Source organism: Cottoperca gobio, unplaced genomic scaffold (genome assembly GCF_900634415.1).
Source record: "Cottoperca gobio unplaced genomic scaffold, fCotGob3.1 fCotGob3_130arrow_ctg1, whole genome shotgun sequence".
NCBI classification, from domain to species: domain Eukaryota; kingdom Metazoa; phylum Chordata; class Actinopteri; order Perciformes; family Bovichtidae; genus Cottoperca; species Cottoperca gobio.
The window spans coordinates 44,909-68,542 of record NW_021166798.1 but is presented as its reverse complement, the minus strand read 5'-3'; the positions used below and the strand labels follow the sequence as shown (position 1 = coordinate 68,542).

At 43.4% G+C, this 23,634-nt stretch overlaps 2 protein-coding genes across 12 annotated transcripts in view; both read left to right on the top strand.

Moving 5' to 3' along the window:
• The window catches only part of LOC115004560 (uncharacterized), a 32,765-nt gene extending 25,281 nt beyond the window's left edge, over positions 1-7,484 (top strand). For all 7 annotated transcript variants that reach the window (XM_029426218.1, XM_029426217.1, XM_029426221.1 and 4 more), the window contains one exon: positions 6,781-7,484. In XM_029426218.1, coding sequence (XP_029282078.1) covers positions 6,781-7,379 — 599 coding nt within the window. In that variant the 3' untranslated portion in view covers positions 7,380-7,484. The remainder of the gene's footprint in view (positions 1-6,780) is intronic.
• A 3,909-nt stretch (positions 7,485-11,393) lies between these two features.
• znf318 (zinc finger protein 318) lies at positions 11,394-22,894 on the top strand. 5 transcript variants are annotated; one of them, XM_029426211.1, is made up of 12 exons: positions 11,394-11,413; positions 11,557-11,868; positions 13,570-13,679; positions 13,824-14,355; positions 14,493-15,693; positions 16,247-16,323; positions 16,407-16,506; positions 16,723-17,012; positions 17,694-17,858; positions 18,484-18,577; positions 18,934-19,052; positions 19,295-22,893. In XM_029426211.1, exons 2-12 carry the CDS (start codon positions 11,611-11,613, stop codon positions 21,860-21,862), a joined length of 5,514 nt encoding a protein of 1,837 aa, XP_029282071.1. In that variant the 5' UTR covers positions 11,394-11,413; positions 11,557-11,610; the 3' UTR covers positions 21,863-22,893. The 5 variants fall into 5 exon arrangements, with proteins under 5 accessions (XP_029282071.1, XP_029282072.1, XP_029282074.1 ...); XM_029426212.1 differs by lacking the exon at positions 11,394-11,413 and having other exon boundaries at positions 11,426-11,868; positions 19,295-21,385; positions 21,422-22,894; XM_029426214.1 differs by lacking the exon at positions 11,394-11,413 and having other exon boundaries at positions 11,426-11,868; positions 19,295-21,457; positions 21,494-22,894.
• The last annotated feature ends 740 nt before the right edge of the window (positions 22,895-23,634 follow it).

Below are 23,634 nucleotides of genomic sequence, written 5' to 3'. Positions count from 1 at the left end.
CATAGAAGAGTGGTGCGAATGATAAATTAACAATATTGAAACTTTTATGTCTAAAAAATGCTCGAAAAACAAAAAATGCGGCGTCAGAACGGTGAACACAAAAAGTCTCAATTCCGATACTTCCATTATTACACTGTACTAGCATGTAGTACATAGTACTTGCATAGCGAGTGAATTTCAACATGGTAGTGGTAAAGTCTCAAATCGCACACGGCGGTTGTGCACTCACTGGAAATATCGCTTGCGGCTGTTAGCTAGCTAGCTGCTGGTTGCTCACTTTCTACTACGTAGCCAAGATGGCGACCGTTGAGAAGTGTCTTCCATCCGGGTACTCATAGTGCACTCCGTTTTGCCATACTTTTCAGTTTCAAACGCACTTATGCACTCAAAATAGCAAGTGTATGTACAGAAATCCGCAATTGTTTTGCTGTTGACACGTTGCGGTTTGATCGGTGCCTAAGGGCATTGCAGCTGTCATTCTTCTGCCGCACGCGTTAGCTGAGCCTAGTGGTTCCTCCCAGCAATCAAGAAAGAAGCCAACTGCAATCTCAACTCCACAAAAGTAACTTCTTTTTCCTCTTCATACGGGCATATCATTGGTATATAGTTTAAAGGAAACAGGAAAGCACTCTATAGTCGATGATATTAGAAGAGGTAAAGATAGACATGTATTTAGTAAGGTTAAGTATTATTTGACATTTCTGAGTACCATATTTTTTAATACTTGATTAAAGTAAAAGTAAACAAAACTAGGAAGTTAACCAGTCATCCATCTGATGCCATCTGACAGTTTTCGGTATTTGATACTACAGACACATTTTGGTCAAAACTATTTAGGTGTGATACTCAGCAGCTAGTTACAGTGATACTTCTCAAACAAGGAGGTTTTGCTAGGTTTGGGTATACAGTTTCCAGCTTTAATACTTAATTTAATACACTCAGTGGTCAGCAGGTATGTCTTCTACAGACTTCTTCCTTCGCCAAACGTCCTCAGACTTGAATGCAGGGGCTGGTACCACATCAGTACTGTCCACAATATATTTGTATGGATGCAAGATCCAAAATCCCTTCAGTCTTGCTTCATGAGAGCGGTCAAAGATTAATGTTGAGACGGCGTAAAGAACCACTTATTGAACAGGATTGTGTTCAGCAGTCGAGGACAATTCTCACTTTGAACAAAGATATTTACAGATTACTAGTTACCCTGTTTTAAAGTAATGTAGCTTTTTTAATTACTTCATCAAAGTAATGTTACTTTCTAACAAAGCTTTGACAAAATATTTAACAAATAAAATGTTTTCATGTACGACACCCGCACATGAGAGCCAATCAAAAACGAAGCTAAACATATTGAAGATGAACGATGAATGGAGTCCATCTGGACGTAGAGACCGCTCCTTGGTAGTGTTGCACTAAAATTTGTTGACCCGTGTTGTCCGTAAATGCCAACTGAATGAATGTTATATTCTACATATATGCCTTTTACTTAAAATTTTAAATAATATATTCGGATGTAGCACCTTTTGTAATCTCCAACATTTGATTAATGACTGATTTAATTACATATTTCTTATCGGTAACTAACGGTTATACGAGTAGAAAGACGAATCCTAAAGGACGTTCTCAAGCATTATGTTCTGTCAAAGAAAGAAACCGATACTAAGAAGTTGTAGTTAAATAGTGACCACTGAGTGTAAACACAGCATAGCTAGCTCACAATGCTATCGCTAAGCTTGCATTGATGTGGTGTTTGTTGACAGTAAAGCCTGTAACTACATGCTGCTGTTTAAATAAACCTAAAACCTTCAGCTGTGCATGAACGACACTGTAGGAGGAAGACAAAGATAAAAGACAAACCTCACCAACCACTCAGTCTGTACTGCTGTTCGTAGTACTTTGGTACTACTCACTGCTACTTAAGGTTAGTGGCCCTCTCATGTTAGCTAGTTATGTAGCAGACATCTGCTACAACAAAGACATGAAATGCACTCAAACAAGTTAAGAAAATGTTAGGCTTCATGTTTTGTGCAGCAGGAGGAACACTGGTCCAGCTTACTGTAGGCCTTCTAGGGTAAGATGGCTTTAACAGACCTGGCTTACAGGAATATTTCACTCCAAAATCATCTGTATATCCGTAACTCCCTGTTTTTCTTGCAGTCCTCCACAGTGAACAAAGAATTAAAAACTGAGAAAAGTCTTGATTAATTGAATTGATTGATTTGTTAATCAAGAACACCAACAATTGCCATATCAAAACATCCATTTACAAACTCTCACACAACTCATGTAATATATACACAACAATATTAATATTAGTAGCAGTGTGTTCCAGCAGGACCAGAGCCACAATCCCTTATCCAGACACAACCTTTAACATGGCAACCTGCAGGACAAGAGACACAAACTCCGGGGATGATGCAGAGTTTGTGACGTGCATTTATGGGACCGGAGTGCATCAGAGAGGTGCAAGTCCCTCGGCAGTCTGAGCCTATAGCAGCATAACTAGGGGCTGGTCCAAGACAAGCCTGAGCCAGCCCTGACTATAAGCTTTATCAGAGAGTTTTAGCAAAATGCATGTTTTGGAATTAGTGATATACGACTGGATAAATGAGAGTTTGTAAACGGATGTTTGTTACACGCGGCTCCATTTACTTCCATTCATTAAGACTTTTCTTTGTTTTCTTTCATTCTTCTTTCACCGTGGAGTCTTGTGATAAAGCAAAGTTTTCTTTAAGAATTCAAGGAACCACGGGGAGGAACTGATGTACAGTGGGGCAGTTTGAGGGTGAAGTGTTCCTTTTTCATAGTCCAGGACAAAATCTAGTAAGAATTGCCTCGATGGTAATATCTAGGGTTGTAGTATTAGGTTAGCTGAACCATAAAGAAAGTTTAGAGCGTAAATACTGTTTTTTGTCCAGAAAGTTCATGTAAGTGCAGGTTTTGCTGTAGGACCTTGAAAGCCTCACACGGTTCACCGCGCCCTCCTTCCTGAAGCTGTTAGAACAGCTTGGCTTCAGATGTAATTATTAGTTAATGTACGTTGTTTATTTCTAGTTCTTGTGTGACACATCCAATATGAAGGATATTGCATGTTTGACAGTGGGCAGATCTTAGTAAAGCTGTGAAGGGTAAGTCGAAATCCGTTTTCGTCATCCTGAGGGGAGTGTAGCCGCGATTTCCGGATATCCAGGAAAGTGACGTTTAAACAGAAGATCCAGAAGACGACTCGTCATTGTGACCAAGCAAAGTAAAGTCTTCCGAATTCATTTACAGTGAAAGAAGTTCATATTTACACGGTTACCTCATTTATTTCAATATCAGGCGATGTGCTTTTACTTCGTTGTTCGGCATGTTGTAGTCCAGCCAACAAACCTCAAATCCCTTCAGTATTTGAATCTGTCCACGTTCCCGAGTTGCCAGGTTAGAGTCCTCGAGTTAATGTTGAGTGACCGAGTCACAGAGGTAAGGATTGCTTTCACTTGGGTCCTTTCAGAATTGCAGACAGGTTTCTCCTTTCTATCAGATCGTGTCGGCTGTCGAGAGCTGCCGGAATGAGTCCTAGAAACTCCTCGAGTGTCAGCATTTCTTCACCATTCTTACTTCGTTTTGAAGTCGATGTGTTTTTGGTTTGATGCCTGACGTAAGCTTTTACGTGTGTGAAACATGCGACATTAACGCCATGCCGAACGCATAAACTCACTCACTCCCGTCTTTACACCCACGTTGTTTTTATACTTGTGCTCCTTCAAACTGTCCAACTCAAACTGTCCAACTCAAACTTTCCAACTAGCAGATTTATCAGTTTAAAGTATGTTACTAGCTAGATCAGGTTGCGCTAGGGGGAAAGTTTTTAGTAGAAGATCAACTTAGAACCACAGCAGTGGTGACGTGAAGTTATGTAACCGCGCTGTAGTTCCTTTATAGCCTAATGTTAGTTTTTTACCTCTGCAACGTGTAAGTATCATAATGTTTTGTTTGCTACAGAGCTGTTAGTTTTGTGGCGGGATCCAGGGCGACGCTAACTTCAGGGTCGGTACACAGAAATACTCCATCCCTGCACCTCTCTGTAGCTGGTGCAACTAACGTTAGCTCAGGAAGCTAACGTCCAGAGCGTCAACCATCACGGACTCAGATGTCATTAATTTTAACAATGTCAAAACAGTAAGTCAACTCTTAAGTAATGTTAGGTAGCATTGTGTCCAAGCTAAATTTGTGAATAAAAAAAAAAGTTAACAACCTAAATTCCCTCCTAAACGTAATCACGGAGTTTGGGAGCTTGTTGTATTCTGAGCCATGACCGAGGCTGTCCATCCAGTCTGAAGCTAACGTTAGCTCAGTAACGTTAGCTCAGTAACGTTAGCTCAGTAACGTTAGCTCAGTAACGTTAGCTCAGTAACGTTAGCTCAGTAACGTTAGCTCAGTAACGTTAGCTCAGTAACGTTAGCTCAGACGTTAGCTCAGTAACGTTAGCTCAGTAACGTTAGCTCAGTAACGTTAGCTCAGTAACGTTAGCTCAGTAACGTTAGCGCAGTAACGTTAGCTCAGTAACGTTAGCTCAGTAACGTTAGCGCAGTAACGTTAGCTCAGTAACGTTAGCGCAGTAACGTTAGCGCAGTAACGTTAGCTCAGTAACGTTAGCGCAGTAACGTTAGCTCAGTAACGTTAGCGCAGTAACGTTAGCTCAGTAAGCTTTTACCTTTGGGGTCATTTATATCCTTTCATGGTAATTATTCCAAGATTCTCCAGATATTGCGATCCTCTTTTCTAAGCTAAATCTGTTTTACTTTTTAATCAGCTTAGCCTACGAAGTGCATTTCAACTCTTAACTGTGAATTAGGTCCTTTTTAGATTCTATGAACTTTCCCTTTCAGTCTGTGAAACTATCTACGTTAGCTCAGGAAGATAATGTAGATAGCTTTTAACGTCATCTAAGGGTCAGTTGGATACCGTTGGCTTTGCCGATTTGGTGCAGCACTTACTGCTAGTCTGTCATCAACATGGTAAGTAACTCTATACCTAACATCTTCATGATGATTCTAAGCTAAGTCCTCTAAACAAGTATAATACATATTTTAACTTTAATACCTGTGCATGGGAAATGTTGGGCTTTGAACTAGCCTGGCTGTGAAGCTAATGTTAGCTCAGGGAGCTAACGCAGAGAGCTTTTAACACTTTATCGGTTCGATATTATAAGTTTTGAGTCTTGAATGTGAGTCAAAGATTCACAGACATCTGAGGCAAAGTCATTGTTCCCATTCATAACATGTTAGACATAAGTTCAGGTTTCTATAGGCAGGCTCTACGACTGTTATCCAGATGATGTTTTTGATAAATCTTTTGCTTTTGTTTCAGTCTGAATCGGCACAAACACTGACTGTCGCCGTTTGAACACTTTTGCAGTTCCATCCTCCAAACGACTATGCCTTCCGCTCACTTTTACGCATTTAAAATCCACCGTCGAGTTTCGTCTTCTCGTTTAAATATGCCCTCAGGTAACGGCCGTTCACGCGACCCTGCGCCGGACTGCGAGTTTAGATGAGTTTGTTTAGAGAAAGTGCAGATGATGAAGGCCAGTGTGGAGTCGGGGAAAAGAAATGGAAACGATAAATAACCTAAATATTTAAAACAAAGAGCCAAAAATGAATATCCACATAAATAAATATCCACATGATCATTTCATTGGGACACAATAAACAGGCGTTTTTTAAACCCTGTTTTTACTAGAAACGTAATTTAATTCCATTTCCTTCTCTAAATTAAATACTGGACTCTGGACTTCAGGCCGTGAGACACTTCAGGGAGAGTAGAAGAAAGGTTTGGAAATAAAGAAATTATCTTGAAAGAATTGTAATTTAATACAGTGAAATATTAATGAAGTTATAATGAAATTCAATATTATGGTTCTATCAAATGCTTTGTTCCAGGTAATGTTTTACAGCCAGCTGTACATGAGCTCAGCAGTCAGCTAGGGAAATGTTTAAGTGTGTGTGTGTGTGTGTGCGTGCGTGTGTGTGTATATATATATATATATAACTCCGAGACTTTGCAGAACATGTATTGTCTCGACGGTGAAGGTAGGTGAGCATTTTGATCTTTTAATTCATTTTCTTATTGTTTTAAATGATCAGGAAGATACATTTTAATGTTTTTGCTGTGATCAGTAGCACGTTAACTTTCCTAAAGCAGTAAATATTAATTTAGTCATGTGATGCTAGGGTTAACCAATGAAGCTGCTCCGTATTGTAACGAGCCTGAAGCTTTACGATGGAAACCTTTGATTTTATAGATTTATTGGTAAATATTGGGAGTTGTCGCCGGCTGGTTTCACAGAGTTTAATATGAACTGGATTTCTCCCACAGTGGGCGTTCTAGATCAGTGTTTGTGTTGGTCGATATCATTTCATTTATTAATGTGTATTATTAATATAAACATTATGCATCAAGTCAAAACAACCAAAGAGAAGAAAGCGGTGTGAAAACAAAGAAGCTTATTAAGTACGTAGGATTGTATTAACCGCTTGTTCTGCTGCGTTCACTGGGGATTGCAGTTAATCAGTTCATGCATTGAATATAAAAAGGTCAGTTTACTCGCGATAGAAAAGGTCTTTGTGCCGCTGTTTGTTTACATTTAAAACCGCTTTGGACCAATAAGAAGTGTCCCGAGTCTCCAGACCAGATCTCTGTGAAACCGCCGCCGGACGTTGGCAGACACTTTGGGATTAACTAGTGCGAAAGCTTTTTACGGCTCTGATTTAAGAATGTGATCCGTTAAACCTCCAGGCATCCCGAACGCCAGCGAGCCGAAGAATGTTTGGATCTGCGGCCATTCGCTGGTGTACTGGGCCGAGTCGCGGGCCAAGTCTCCGGAGGTAGGTATGCAGCTGGGCATGGACCCCGGCAAGGTGACCATCGGGTGGAAAGGCACCCAGGGCATGACGTGGTCGCAGCTGCTGCCCCAGCTCCACCAGCTGAAGGTCACCTGGCCCAACCCGGACGTCCTCATCATGCACCTGGGCGGCAACGACCTGAGCACCGACAGCCCCACCGACCTGCTGGCCTCCGTCAAGAAGGACCTGACCTCCATGCGCAGCATCTTCCCGCAGTGCGTCCTCGTGTGGTCCAACATCCTCCCCCGCAGGGTGTGGCGCCACTCGGCCGACAACCACGAGGTCGATCTGGTGCGCACCACGGTGAACCGCAGGATCCAGAACATCATCGCCGAGCTGGGCGGCACCTCGCTGACCCACGACAACATCAGGTGCGGCGCCAACACGGGCCTGTACCGCGCCGACGGCGTGCATCTGTCGCCTAAAGGCATCGACGTGTTCAACTTGAACCTGCAGGACTTCCTGGAGAAGTGGGAGATGGAGCTGACGTAGAGAAAAGTTGAGGTGCATCAAGTATTTATTTCATTTCTCAAAGCATCCAATGAAGTTTTAACTTGCCGCACCTTCAGGATACAATAAACTCAGAATCAACTGATCCGTCGTTTCTCTTTTCTTCTGTTGATATAAAACAACACTTTGTGGGGACCTTTGTAATGATAGACTATGAATGGGTTAAAAAAAATAAAAATGTGCCTTTTTTAATAATCAACATTTTCTCATTTGTTTGATTTTTGGTGGAAAATAAAAGTGTTTTTTTATTTGTTTAGTTAGTGCTGGGTGATATTTAATTTTTCTGTGAAAGCAAAATGTTTCTAAAATTATGATGCCAGTCATAGCGGACATTTAATAAAACATATTGTTATATTTATTTTTTTCTTATCAAAATGTCACACAGGACATTCCACGTTTGTGTTTTGTGTTTGTAATTTTTAAGTTTCCAGCTTTAGACATGAAAACATTGAATTAATTAAATGTAATTTCAAAGTGTTACATTTACTCTTAAATGATTGTTATTGTTACATCTGACCGGCTTTAATTTAACATTAATTAACTAAAACTATTAGCTTTTTTGTCTTACTGATGAGATGATGCCCAAAGAAATCATTCAACCTTTATTTTAAGTATTTACATTAAGCAGAGTACAACATTAAATTAAAAGATTCCTAGGCACCAGGAAAATTAAGTGAATAAGTAAAAATAACAAAAAGAAAAATTATAAAATAATAGAAAGAACGAGATCACGGGTACAAGCGGCCGAAATGGGTTTCCTCAGACGGGTGGCGTCTCCCTTAGAGATAGGGTGAGAAGCTCAGCCATCAGGAGAGACTCGGAGTAGAGCCGCTGCTCCTTTACGTTGAAAGGAGCCAGTTGAGGTGGTTCATCTAGTAAGGAGCCACCTGGGCGCCTCCCTAGGGAGGTGTTCCAGGCACGTCCAGCTGGGAGGAGACCCCGGGGAAGACCCAGGACTCGGTGGAGAGATTATATCTCCTCACTGGGAACGCCTCAGGATCCCCCAGTCGGAGCTGGAGGATGTGGCCCAGAGAAGGGAAGATTGGGGTTCCTTACTGGAGCTGCTGCCCCCGCGACCCGATCCCGGATAAGCGGTAGACGATGGATGGATGGAATCTTAAGAATAAATAAAGAAATTACAATTTAAAGCAAATGTATCAATTAAAACATGAACCGCAGGAAGTCAAAATTGATGATATTGAACATTTAAAGAAGCTTTATATTGTTCTGCAGGTCATTTTTTGTTGCAGGTGCAAAAAGAGAAAAACGTAGTCTTCACTGTTTACAAATGTTATTTCAGGTAAAGCTGAATATTAAAATAATAATTCTGTAAAAGACTAAGGAAATAAATGTGGATATATAAAGAGGAATAATAAAAATAGGGATAGCAATAAATGTATGTCTAGAAATATATAATAAATATAGAGTAAATTATAAGGAAGAAATATAAATAAATATACAGACTTAAATTAACATGTCAAAATAAATTTAAAAAATATTTTATTTATTTCTCAATATAAATATATATAATTAATTATGTATTCCTTTTTATATTTCCACAGGTTATTTACTTATTTATTTTATATTTTATTTATTTATCTTTGTTTACAAAGTTTTTTATTAAATGATTTATTCTTTATTTATTCCTCTTTATATTTTCACATTTATTTTCTTATTTTATAGATTTATCTTTTTTATGTCGCTCCTCTGACTCCATACTGTTAGATAAATACATAAGAATATTTGTATTTTAACTTTCGCAATTAATCAATATTCTCTTCACCAGGTAATCGTAGCCGTCTACAAAATATTTATTAATAATAAACTTTATTTATACAGCACTTTTCGTACAAGAGCTCAAAGTGCTTTAAAAAATGTAATTATACATTTTTTAATGCTGAAGTGTTTTCAGCAAATGTGAAGATTCACTGCTTTTCTTTTAAATCATTTTTAAAAAAAAAGATTTTTATTCTATTTATGTGCACCCCTGGCATGTTTTCATTTTTTTATTTCATGTTATGTTTGTTTTTTTCCGTCATCCCTATAACCCAATATCACAAATTACATACGACACCCTCTGTCCTTAGACCCTCTGTCCTTACACCCTCTGTCCTTAGACCCTCTGTCCTTACACCCTCTGTCCTTAGACACTCTGTCCTTAGACCCTCTGTTTTTAGACCCTCTGTCCTAAGACCCTCTGTCCTTAGACCCTCTGTCTTTACACCCTCTTTCCTTACACCCTCTGTCCTTAGACCCTCTGTCCTTAGACACTCTGTCCTTATACCCTCTTTCCTTACACCCTCTTTCCTTAGACCCTCAGTCCTTAGACCCTCTGTCCTTAGACCCTCTGTCCTTAGACCCTCTGTTTTTAGACCCTCTGTCCTAAGACCCTCTGTCCTTAGACCCTCTGTCTTTAGACACTCTGTCCTTATACCCTCTTTCCTTACACCCTCTTTCCTTAGACCCTCTGTCCTTAGACCCTCTGTCCTTACACCCTCTGTCCTTAGACCCTCTGTCCTTAAACCCTCTGTGGTTAGACCCTCTGTCCTTAGACCCTCTGTCTTTAGACCCTCTGTCCTTACACCCTCTGTCCTTAGACCCTCTGTCCTTACACCCTCTGTCCTTAGACCCTCTGTCCTTAGACCCTCTGTCTTTAGACCCTCTGTCCTTACACCCTCGCACCACAAAAGGAAAAACTTCTTAAAAGAAACCCCATAATTAAAGGGGGAAAATGTTATAAACCTCAGGGAGAGACTTGAGGAGGGATCCCTCTCCCAGGACGGACAGACGTGCAATAGATGTCGTGTGTACAGGATAAACAACATAGTACAAATACAACATTTGACAGAAATGATGTTGTGTTGAAAAAGAGAAAGTTTGGATGAATCCAGGAAAATGTCAAAAAGGCTTCCTGGTGTCCAGCAGGACCAGGGCAGCAGGCGCAGCCACGATTCATGATCCTGACGTAAACTTTATCAGTGGCAACCTGCCACATGAGACACAGACACTCCGGGGATGATGCCCCGGATGATGAGTTAGTAACATACATTTACATAAATGCATACAGATAGAGAGGGAGAAGAAGAGAGGGAGGGGAGGAGAGAGGAAGAGAAGGAAGAGAGCAGGGAGGTGTCCCCCGGCAGTCTAAGCCTATAGCAGCATAACTAAGGGCTGATCCAGGGCAAACCTGAGCCAGCCCTAACTATAAGCTTTATCAAAAAGGAAAGTCTTTAGCCTGCTCTTAAATGTGGAGAGTGTGTCTGCCTCCCGAACACAAACTGGAAGCTGGTTCCACTGGAGAGGAGCTTGATGGCTGAAGGCTCTGGCTCCCATTGTACTCTTAGAGACTCTAGGAACCACAAGTAACCCTGCAGTCTGGGAGAGCAATGCTCTAGTTGGTTTATAAGGTACTATGAGATCTTTAAGATATGCTGGAGCCTGACCATTAATTGCTTTGTAAGTCAGGATTTTGAATTATATTCTGTATTTTACCGGGAGCCAGTGCAGAGCAGCTAATACAGGAGTAATATGATCCCGTTTCCTTGTTCTTGTCAATACACGTGCCGCTGCATTTTGGACCTTCATATCAGAATCTGCTTTAATGCCAAGTAGGAAATATTTGCTTTGGTCTAATGATGCAAACATAAACACAGAGAATAAAATGGAAAAATAAGAGCAAATATTGAAGAAAAACAAATATTATAATATATTCTAAAATAAAAAATGTGTACAGGATAATAAATAAATATACAAAAAAACAATAAATATATACATTTGTGAAAGAATATGTGCAGTATATCTGAGTTGTGCAGTTTTAGAATTGGTGGTATTGTGGTGCAGAAGTGTGCGAAATTGTCAGGGGACTATCTTCAATTTGAAATATCGCTGCTTATTTGTACTACTGTGTTGTAACTTTAAATAAAGTTCCATAAATAAAAACAAAAGGGTCCCTGTCTGTGGTTCCCTATTGTTCCTGCAGGGGGCAGCAGCGCCCGCAGCGCCGTCGCTTTATTTCTGTGAGTAGAAGAAGAAACTGGACGTTCTCTGTAGAGAATGATCGAGGTGCAGAGAATCTGGGTTTTATATAAAAATAACTTAATACTCAGTTCAAACTTTAAGTAAAGTGCCTGAAAAGTTTCTGCTTTGCATTTAATAAAAGCTGGAGACGTCCGCTGGTTGACGGCGGGAAGCCTGAGAATCTCTGCGGGAGGAGATGTACCGTGGGCGGCCTCCGCCAAGAGGAGGCTACCGGCCGCCTTTCGAAGGCCGAGGTCTGCCGCCCCCGAGGCCTTACCCGGAACCCGGCTACAGAGACGACAGGAGCCGGCCCAGACCTCCGTACCACCCCGGCTACCACGACCACGGTCACCCGGACTCCTACCGCCGCTCCCCGCCGCGCAGGAGGTACCCTTCCCCCGGTTCAGGAAGTCACCGCAGCGGAGAGTACTGGACCGGAGGTCCTCCAAGAGAGGTGGGTCAAAAAAGCTCCAATTAATGTGAAAATGTATATTTTCTCTAAAAAAAACCGGGGCCCGGTAATATTACTGTCTTCAGACTGCATTGTCGTTGAAAACCGCAATCCCAGTAGCATTGTTTGTTTATTAGCATCTGTAAACCAAACTCCATTCAAAAACCTGCCCATTTATCACGGCCTCGCTTGCGTGTCCGCTGTAACATCATCCAAAACCTTTGCGTTCATTCTTAAACGTTCCTGACATCAAGTAACGTTTATCCATTAAAGTTTACATTTTACTGGGACTTAATATCTTTTCAGTTGTTTCACAAAAATACACCATGCTAACGCTAACTAACGTCCGCTAACGTCCGCTAGCCGTGTAAACAGACTCTTAAAGTCGCTGTTTCGCTGTAACAGGTTATTTATTCGCGGTTGTCTTGAATGCCGATTTAAAGATCATTGTGCATTATTGTAAAGGGTTTAAAGTATTATTAGCATTAATTAACTGTGTTTGTTGAGCCAAGTGTCAAAGCATCAATAAGCTGATTTATAAATAGAGTTCGTAAATGTGTGAATGAGCTATTTAGATAACTACGCTTCACTTGTGTGTCGCTACGGAGCCCCTTTGGGGACATATGGATAAAAACAGTCGATTTGTAAATCTATAATGTCTCTAATATTATTAGTTCAAGTTTTATTCGTCATATGTAAGTTAACACAGGGTCAACGGTACAATGTGTCAGAGAGACAGCATGTCAGCTGTCAAAAACAAAATAAAATATTCCGAAGAAAAGAGTACTATATACAATATAGTGCTATATATTTCAACTTTATAATAATAATTAACTTGATTTTATGTAGCCCCTCTCATACAGGAAATGCAGCACAAAGTTTAGCTTTACAATAAAGGAAAATAGATAAAAATAATAAAATAAAAGTATTGGAAATTAAAATGCACTTTATGATAATAATAATAATAATAATAATAATAATAATAATAATAGTAGTAGGAAAAAACAGATGAAATATAATGCATAACATAAGATGGTAAATGAACCCATTGAATAAGGATCATAATATTATAATCAGTACCACTACGTGCACATATAATCAATGCAGCAGTGAATTAGATAAGACCCTTTTAACTGCTGTTGTATCACTATAATATTTATAAAGGTAACTTATAATGAGTCTGTGGTGCTGAATCATACATTATAGTGACACTACTGTACTTTTTATCTACTATATTAGTTTAATGCGGTACTGTAATATTCCTACATATCCCATCATGCATTGTAGTGAGTTCATAATGACCATATTTAGTTTTCTTTGTTGTATATATTGATTTAGGAGTCTAGTTTCTGGCACACAGTAGCCATGCTGTAATATTTATTAATTGTTTGTTTAGTTAATTAATTACTAATAATAATAATAATAATAATAATAATAAGGCTTGATGTTCTCAGTGGTGGAAGAACACATTTAAATATTAATGAATCATGATGAAAACATAAAATCAAAGTGTATATGATCAGCTGGTGAAATAAACAAAGTGTTTGCTGTGAGTATAAATTAATCCTGTAAAAATGATTTTACGGTAAAGATATATCAACGATTAAGATGTCACGATAAAGGCTTCGGGAGTCTGGACATGTTTATTTGATTACTTGTTAAGCGTAATTTAAAACGAGAAATAAATGTTTACTTGTGTTGCAGAGGTCTCCGTCGCCTCGTGGCTCGGGGGCCATCGACCACAACCTGGTCATCACGGTCGGCAACGAGCTGACTGGACCCTCTGGCTCCGCCCCTTCACGGCATCATGACAGGTACTAAAAAAAAAAAAAAAAAAAAATATTTTAATTAGTGTGAAACCGCCTGAAAGAACATCTGTTGTACTCAAACCTCTTCCTGTTGTATTCGTGATTATAAACGTGAACATCAGTCCAGTTAAATCCGGTGTTTCCCTACAGAGATTACGCTCCTCGACCCGAGTACGAGCGGAGCCGGAGCCGACCTCACAGCCGGAGTCCGGACCGGAGCCGGGCCAAGAGCCTGGGACGTAGCAAAAGTCAGGCGAGGAGCAAGAGCCGGCCCCGCAGCCAGAGCCGCAGTCCGGACCGGAGCCGGGCCAAGAGCCGTGGACGGAGCAAAAGCCGCAGTCCGGACCGGAGCCGGGCCAAGAGCCGTGGACGGAGCAAAAGCCGCAGTCCGGACAGGAGCCGGGCTAAAAGTCAGGTCCGGAGCAAGAGTCGACCCCGCAGCAGGTCTAGATCCAGGTCCAGAGGGCGGAGCCACGGCCGCAGTAAGAGTCGACCTAGGAGTCGCAGTGCGAGCAGCAGCTCAAGCTCGAGCAGCGGCGTCGCCAACGATGACAAATCCAGAAAAGAGTTCAAAGAGCTGGATACGGCTCGACGCAGGAAGGAGCTCGAGGAGATGCTGAGTCTGCCGACAAAATCCATCCTGAAGAAACGCAACGACTCCGAGGACTCGCCGTCGCTCAGGGTAGGACGCCTACGACTAACGCAGAAAAATCTCAAGCCAAAGACCTCACCTTAACTCCTGACGCCCTCAGTTATGTTTTCTGATCTGTCATGAGCGCATCAGGAGAGGTGTCACTCCGCTTTGTTTCTGTGTTTCAGACATCAGACTCTCCCAGAGGCTCCAACATTTCCCGGGTGGCCGACCAGCTGCTCCAGGCTGTTAAAGGCATGGAGCCTCACATGGTGGCCTCCATGCTGTCAGAGCTGCGGTCCGACCCACAGATGGCTCACCGCGTCGGCCTGGATGCTGAGATCAGAGAGATCCTCCACATGCTGGGGGGGCAGACGGTGACTCAGGAGAAGACGGATGACATCGACGACGAGGAGAAGTTCTTGTACGGAGACTCGGAGGACCCCAAACTTCCAGCGGCGTCCGAGCTGGTCCGACACCAGGGGCTGGATCTGTACGGAGACGTGACGGAGGAGGCGCTGTACGGAGACTATCCGCCACAGAACGCCGTCCTCACTCAGACGTACGGCCTCCCACCGGGGGCCTCGCCTCACCTTCATGCCCATCCCACAATGGGGGAGGTGGACGTAAGGTACGCGAGCCGGTCCTCCATCAGCCCCGACCGCAACATCATGGTGCAGGTGGCGAACCCCGCCTTCCCTCCGGGGACGGAGCCACTGAAGGAGGGTGAGCGTCAGGCGCTGGAGGAGTACGAGAAGATCCAGGACCTGCTGAAGACCATCGGCCTGGACCTGGGTGTGACCGAGATCAGCAAGATGGCTGCCAGGACCAAAGAGCGTCTCCACGGAAACAAGCCGCCTCCAAAGACACCCACGCGCAGCAGGCGTCACTCTTCTGGCAGCTCGGACGGCGACCGGGGCCGCAGGAGGCGGAGCCACAGCGGCAGTTCCAGCAGCAGCAACAGTCGGTGTCGCAGCCGCGGGCGGGGGGGCAGCTGGAGCAGTGATGATAGTCGCAGGAAGCGTTCAGCGCCGGCCAAATCTCATAAAGACATGAAGGAGTTGAACGCCGAACAGAGCGCTGCACCGCCACCACACAATGAGGCGCCACCACAAATCCCCGACACCAACATCCTCCCCCCCCACCCCGGGGTGCCCATCCCCTCTTACCCCCCCTCGCAGGTCCACGGCATGATGCCCCCAAACTTTCCGCCACCGGGTTACAGCCAGTACGGAAACTACCTGCCCTACATGCACCAGCAGTGGCCGCCAATGTACCCGCCCCCCAGCATGGCCCTGCCCCCCCAAACTGGCCCCGACGACTTCCCCCCCACTCTTTCTTACCAACACCCCTACAACAACCCATCGGCCGCGGAGCCGGGCGCCAAAGGTTGGTCAATAAAACAAGATAATACTGTCAAAGCTGAAACTTTTAAAACTTTACTTTCACGATGACTCGATGATTAAAGCAGCTCCACGCAGACGTTTATATTTTATATTTTATCTCTGGTGAAATCATGACGTTTACTTTTCATTTGATAAAATGAGGTGAACCTAAAATAATAAAAGAAACAACAATAATGTGAAACCAGAATCTTCCACTTGTAATGAAACTGAAGCTGGTCCCGTGTCCTGATCGCACGTCCACTCTGTTAATATACGGAATGAAACCTTCACCTCCAGCCGCTCCTTGTGTTATTGAGTCTGAAGTCTCTCACGTGGTGGAAGCTACACTTCCTGTGAACAGCGGCTCCGCTCTCCAACTCTCACATTTACACAACAGGTCCCATCCCGCGACATCTCAGAGCGGGACTTGGTTACACACAATAACAAGCAGAGCGGATCAAGTGAAGACAAACGGGTTGCATCGCAGCACGTTTCGTCGCTGCAGCGCCCTCGCTCAATGTCGATGTTGTTATTCAGTGTTGGGGTTTTGTCCTCAGGTGCGACGAAGGGGAAAGTGAGCAGCCAGGAGCGCAAAGTGTCCGAGGAGCAGAACAACGAGAGCCAGAAACAAAAGGTGATGTCTCGTGCATCCTGCTCGCCGCTCAGCGCCTGCTGACTCCCCCGACCACTGACGGCTGGTGTCTGTGTTGTGTTCAGGTTCTGGAGGAGAGGGAGAAGCTGAAGCAGGAGCGGGAGATCCGCATGAAGAAGAAAGAATATCTGATGAAGGAGCTGGAGAGACTCCGGAAGCAACAAGGTGAGTTCATGATAACATATCACGATGATTATTATCATAACTTAGATTTGTCTTTTGTGCCGTGTCAGATTAGAAATAAATAAATATACGAAATACAGTTTCTTGTGGTGTCATGTTTTATCTTTTTAAAGATGACGGGTTTTAAACCCTCAGAAGAGCTGTGTGGACATAAAGCGGAGGTTTGCAGCTGATGCAGAGTTGGTTTGTGTCCCTCAGGCGAGCTGCTGAGGAAGAAGCGGCGGGAGAAGGGCGGGCACAAAGACCCTCTGCTGCAGGAGATCAGCCACCTGCAGGAGGACGTCATGGCGCAGATCTCCAGCCTGCGCAAAGAGCACGAGGCCGCCGAGAAGAACCGCAACGAGATCGAGAAGATAGCGCTGATCCTCGGCCTGATCCCCTCCGACCGGCCCCGCAGGGCCGCCGAGCCGGAGGAGCCAGAGAAGAAGAAACGTGAGGCGCCGAGGAGTCCCGAGGGCCGGCCCGCCGCCAGCAGCTCCACCGTGAAGGTATGAAACACAATACATTAAAGGTTTAAAGACGTTACAGACGTCAGCTGACTGAGACACGTTTTATAAACCATTCATCGAGATGATCGTTAGCTGCAGCCAGAATTAAGCTTATTGTGTGAGCAGAATGTTTATTTCTCTTATTATCTAATTATCGCTTATCTGTTGTTGTTATTATTATTATTATTATTTATCTGCTTATTTATATATTATCTAATGATCTCTTATTATCTGTTATCTGTTGTTAAGGCAGCGTGTGACCAGCAGCTTCAGAAGGATATAAAGTGTTAAAGACGTTTGTGTTGTTGAAGTCTCTCCTGCAGATCTTCTGCCGTTTTGTTTTTCACATTAAAAGCCTGCAGGGGGTCATGACCTTTGAACCACTGAAAGGCTTTTATTGTGAAATACAAAGATTATTATATATTTTGATGATTGTTTGAAGTCATCTTCAGATCTTCAGTGTGCTGCTCAGCGTGAGCAGGAAGTGATTCAAACTTAGAGAAGTTTAAAGTATAAACTGGAGTTATTCTGATCTTGTCAGGTAGATGGTTCGTTTTTTTAGGTCGATCTCAAACTTTAAAGCGAAGTTCCTTTTGTTCCTGAGCGTCTTGAGACACTTCCTCACATTGTTTTAGATTCAGACTGTCTGCGTGTTGATTCTCCTCCATCTTTGTTTCTCAGCAGCCCTCAGCGCCGTCGAGAGCGTCCCCAGAAGAGCCGCCGGCTGGGGACGCCGAGCCGTTTGAATACTATGACGCAGGAAACCACTGGTGTAAAAACTGTAACGTCACGTCGGGATCCATGTTTGATTTTTTCACGCACTTGCACAGCAAAACGCACCGAAAGGTTTGTTTTCATGTTTCACACCAAAATATTTTGCACGAGATCTTCAAACATGTTGAGAATCAGCTGTTTTATTGTTTCTCTTCTCACTTTATACTTTCATCACATAAAAACGGAATAATTGTTTACATTTGAAGTAAATAATAATTAAATAAATAAATAATTCAAAGCCTCTAAAATTTACAATAAAAATAAAAATGATAAACATCGACGAGAAAAAGTTTTTCAAATCTCATAAATTAGATTTTATCTTGTATCTTATTATAATATTACATTATCTATCTTATTATAATATTACATTATCTATCTTATTATAATATTACATTATCTATCTTATTATAATATTATAACGTTTTTTTCTTGTAAATTTACGACTTTAATCACAGAAATTAGTTTTTTCTCTGAATATTTTCCTCCATTAGTTTTTTACCTACGATGCCCCCCCCCCCCCCCCCCCCGACATGCTGTCGAAGGTTGAACTATTGTTGAACCCACTTTTGGTAAATTATATAAGAAATGTCTTAAAATATGTGTGAAAAACATCCAAACATTATCAGCTTGTGATTATTAAATGTTTTAGTATCCACGTGTCTGGACATGTGGCCTGATGTTCTTCTCGTCTCCGCAGACTCTGGACCCGTACGACCGGCCCTGGGCGTCCACGCCCAACAAGATCGCCAAGAACCTGCTTTCAGAGGAGAAGCTGACTAAACCGGCCAAAGGTACTCGCTGCCCTGACAGCCGTCCCGACGCTGCTCTGCTGAGTGTTGTCTGTCAGCTGGATCTCTGCTGCAGTGTGTCTCTTAATGAAGCAGAGGATCTCCCCCCCCCCCCCCCACGTGTCCTCTGTTTCATAAGTGCAATAAATGTGCCGCAGCCTCTGGAAGCTTCTCGTTCCCACAAGCTCCTGATTTTACCTGCTGAACGCCTCTGCTCTGTACGCCTTCACATTTCATAACCACAATGCACCTCTCTGACAGGTTCTGCGTACGGAGACGTGCACCAGGTAAACACGATTGTCAGTTTACTTCATCGCCACCTGTGAGTGTTAAAAAGCGCGTCTGTGTTTCTTCCGCAGGTTCAGAGTTTCTGCTGCCCGTCAGAGGATTCTACTGCCTGCTGTGCCGACAGTTCTATGGAGACGCCATCTGTGCAGAGGAGCATGTGACCAGGCACGCCCACAACGAGAAGTACAAGGTGTGTTTACCTGTGGGGGGGGGGGGGTGACCACGAACGTGTATATTAAAAATATAAAAGAATATCTAATCGCAAATAAACCGGGAAAACTCTTAAATAACTACGATCCTGAGAGATGAGGATTCAAATGTGTAAATCAGGAATTATAAACTCCCACGTCCCCTGAAGGCACCTTGTCTTAGGTGAAAGTGTTGCTTTGGATGTTCTGCTCTTTGTCTCACTCTCTTCTTCTCCCTCACCAGAAACAAATGTACGAGAATCCTTTGTACGAGCAGAGGAGGAACCTGGACCGCCAGGCCGGCCTGACCACCGAGACCAGCGGAAAGAAACGCAAACATGAGGAGGAAGAAAAAGTTAGCAAGGACAAGGAGGAGAAGTCCAAGCACAAAAAGGAGAAGAAGGAGAAGAAGAAGGAGGAGGTTGAGGCTGTTCAGACGGAGGAGAAGGTTAAAAAGGAGGCAGAGGAGGTGGAGAAGCCGAGCAAGAAAGAGGAGGATTTTAAAACTGCCAAAAGCCTCGAAGAGGAGCGGCCTTCTCACAGCAAGAAGGATGAGGAGGAAAAGTATAAATGCAGCAAGAAGGATGATAAATATCGCCACAGCAGAGAGGAGGAGGAGAGGGGGAAACACAGTAGGAGAGACGAGGACGACCGCTACAAATACAGCAGAGAAGAAGAGTATCGGCACCGATACGATGACCGATATGACAGTCGCCCCAAATATGGGCCGAGAGACGACGAGTATAAACACGGTAAATATTCAGATTCTAGATCCAAGTATGACCGAGAGCGAGACGAAGGAAAACTCAAGGCTGAGAAGGAAGCTTTTAAAAAGCTTCCGCCTGAGAAACCAGCAACGAAACCAGACAAACCTGAACCTCCGCCAAAGCCCTACGACGCACCCAAAATCCTGTGTGGACCCAGTCCCGCCATGAGGGCTAAGCTCCGCAAGCAGACCCTGGAAACCGCCAAACCAGCACCTGCGGTCATGACCACCACCATGACCCCTACGTTTGGAAAGTTCACGTGGAAGAAGAGAGAAAACTTTCTGGCGAAGGAGGCGGAGAAAGTTGCTGCAGAGTTCATCAAGGAAGATGAAGCGGCGGCGAAGCAGAACCCGGTCTCGGTGGAGGACTCTTTTGCAAAATCTATGGCTGTGGCTAAAGAGATCGCCCAGAAGCTTGGGGGCCACCAAACTCCTCCCTGGGTGTCCAATGGCGCCAACCGGGGGAGGATCCGGCCCAACCTCCCTGCACCGGCTGCAGTCATGAGGAAAACCGCCATGATGGGTAAACCTGCACCTCTGAACACCTTCCTCTCCATGAGACCCCAAAACACAGGTTTACCTGTGACTGTTCCAGAAGGGTCGCCAATTTCTGATGATTTGGAGAAGACTCTTAATGCCCAGAAAACAGTTGTGGAAACTAAACCTCAGCTAACAAGTGCTGGATCTGGGACGTCCGAGGCTGTGCCTCCGCCGCCGATGTTAGGATCTGCACCATTTGAAGCTAAACTTTCACCCCGGGTGTTTGGACCTGCACCGTTTGAAGCTAAACTTTCACCCCGGGTGTTTGGACCTGCACCGTTTGAGGTTAAACCTGCACCACCAATTTGTAACCCTGCGCCACCAGTTTCCAAACCTGCTACCTCTGCGCCTTCTGAAACTGCTCCTTTTCCTAAACTGGCACAACCAACAATGATGAAGATTGTGTCTGACGTGGCAGCTCCCGGCGTCCCGGAGGGCGAGCAAACTCGTACGGTGTTCGTCAAGCCTCCACCTTTCATGAACATGGGTGACGGAGCTCAGAAGTCTGAGAAACTCAAGAGTCATCTTGCTGCAGCCAAAGCCCAGGACTTATTCGACATCTTCTACAGTAAAGTCGACCAATCCGGAGCATACTCCATCACTAAACCAGCAACAGATGCCAGGGCTGACGTGAGCAGCACCAATAAAAGTCAACTTCTTACCACGATAGCACCAAAACCACAACCTCATCCTCTCACCCAGCGCCAACCTCCACCTGTGGTCTTTAAACCTCCACAAGACTCCCAAAGTGCCCAAACCCAGCAGGAATCAAACATTCAAATTGCATCTGTTTGGTCCTTGCAGCCCGCCCAAACTCCAACACCAGAGGAAACACAAAAAATCCAACCAAAATGTAATCCACCGGCCCCGCCTGAGTCACAGAGTGAACCCCAGAACCAGCCCTCACCTCCTAAATCTGAGTCCCAAATCGCCCCACAAACAAAGCCTGCCGAGCTGGAACCAACACCTCAAACTCAGTCCTCGCCCAACCTGGCTCCTGATATACAATCAGAGCCCCAGCCAGACCAGGACCCTCAGCTCCATCTAGAACCCCAGCCAGACCAGGACCCTCAGCTCCATCTAGAACCCCAGCCAGACCAGGACCCTCAGCTCCATCTAGAACCCCAGCCAGACCAGGACCCTCAGCTCCATCTAGAGCCCCGTCCCGACTCAGCTCCAGAACCTGCGCCCAAGCCGGGCCCTAAAACTAGAGGAAAGAGAACTCCTCCTGCCCCCCGCCCTGTCCGGCAAACCAGATCCCAAACCAGATACCAAACCCGGCGGAAGCAGCAGTCTGAGCCGGAGCCTGAGCCGGCGTCAGGAGATTCGGACTCGGCAGTTTCGGACCCAAAGGGGCTGGACGCGTCAGATCCCGGCTCCGGGCTGCAGCCTGGGGAGGGGGCACCAGGCGAGGACACTCCGATGACTGAGATCACCCCTGAAACGCTGGGCCTCCCCTCGGACATGACCTCTCTGGACTTTGACTACGATTTTAACTTTGAGTAGCAGCTCGCGTGTCGCAGGAAGTCTTTAACTTTGTGTGTCGAGGCAGCTGGAGATGAACGACACCGACGGACTCGAGACTTTTTAAACTCGGACCTCCGTCTCTTCAAAGGACCAGTTTGACGTTTAGTGAAACTCTCGTTTGTTGCTTCAGATGGATCCGTTTCAATAATAACTCCCATAAAGGGACGGAAGAGAACATGGATGTTTACTGAGAAGCTTCGAGTTATAAGATGAACTGAATCTGTTTCCTGGTTTGGGTCAGAAACAATCTGGATAATTTTAAGGGCTAAAAAGACATTTGATGCATATTAGGGCCGTTGTAAGTAAAAATATTAATATTTACGGAGCTGAGGGAAGTGGGGGAATTTTGAGAGAATAACTCATAAATGTTGTTAATTTGAGAAACAAACTAAGAATATTGTTATGAATCGAGGAATCGCTTTAATATTCTAGATGTTTTCGTAAATGTACGACTTTAATCTCTTCTGAGTTTTTCTCTGAATATTTTCCCGACTTCGTTATTATTTTTTCCTACGAAGGCTTTAAAGCGTCATCAGGACAAGAAGTTAAATTAATGTTTTCAGTTTGCTTTTCATTGAATTGATAATATTTCGTCTTCAGCGTCTCGAGTTACTCGAACACTTTCTTCTCCCACAGAAACTTCGTTTTAATGCGTCACAAACTTCTCTGGGTTTTTGTCCGAACTAAATCCACCGCCGTGTAGTAAATGTGAACTGTTCCTTTAGAAGACCTGCCCCCCCCAAACCCCCCCCCCCCCGCCCCCTGCAGGTACACCTGTGGATGTTTTCTGTTTTATACTCAACTTTATTTCCTCTAAATAAATAACGTCGGACCAAAAGCTCCATGTTCGCTGGAGTGTCCAGGTTTGTGTTCGTGTGTCTGTCGGGAAACAAAACTGCTTCAAGTCGAGTTTTAATAAAAGTTTGTGGAGAAACGCTGAGTCGTGATTATTGTAAGTTTCATCACAGTTTAGTTATTTTATATGAAACATTAAAAAGTTATTAAACACTAGCCAGCAGACATATGTGCATTATATCACAATATACAGCAACAATAATTATATAAACACAGAAATAAGAAATTATAATGTATAAGAAATATGTACATTTTTATTACATTATATATCAATATGTAAAAAAATATAAATATGTACAATATATTACATATATGTAAATATATATTCACGACTACGTGTTTGTATTTAATTATTCTTATTTTAGATTAATCTGCAGATTGTTTTCTGTCGATTTAATCTTTTGGTTTATATTAAATAATAGAACTGGAGAAAGTTCTGAGTTTTAGGACAAAAAAGATGAAAATTCTCACAAATTGATGTAAAAACTAAAGTTTTTATTTACATATGTATTTATATAGCGAGAAACTTGCTGAAATAATCCTTTAAATAGCAGAACCAGTGATTGTATAAAATGTGATAATTAAAACTAAGTGTGAAATAATATTTCCTTTGTAAGAAAGGTGGATAGATTTAGTTAAATCTATTGAATGTGCCGAATATATGATTTATTAAAAATTATAAACTACAAACAACATTCTGTCAATGTCACATTTGTTGTGTGAAATAAAGTGTAGGATTGTTTGGGACGAATACATGCTGTAGTAAAGTATCAGATTACTGCAGTGAAGTAAAAGAGTACTGCATTACAGTGTGTTGTTGGTGGGACAGTGTGTTGTTATTGGGACAGTGTGCTGTTGGTGGAACAGTGTGTTGTTGGTGGAACAGTGTGTTGGTG

Coding starts and splice junctions, on each gene's coding strand:
- znf318 (XM_029426211.1), top strand. CDS start 11,611: ATGTACCGTGGGCGGCCTCCGCCAAGAGGAGGCTACCGGCCGCCTTTC. Junction 11,869..13,569: donor CCGGAGGTCCTCCAAGAGAG/GTGGGTCAAAAA, acceptor CTTGTGTTGCAG/AGGTCTCCGTCGCCTCGTGG. Junction 14,356..14,492: donor AGGACTCGCCGTCGCTCAGG/GTAGGACGCCTA, acceptor TCTGTGTTTCAG/ACATCAGACTCTCCCAGAGG.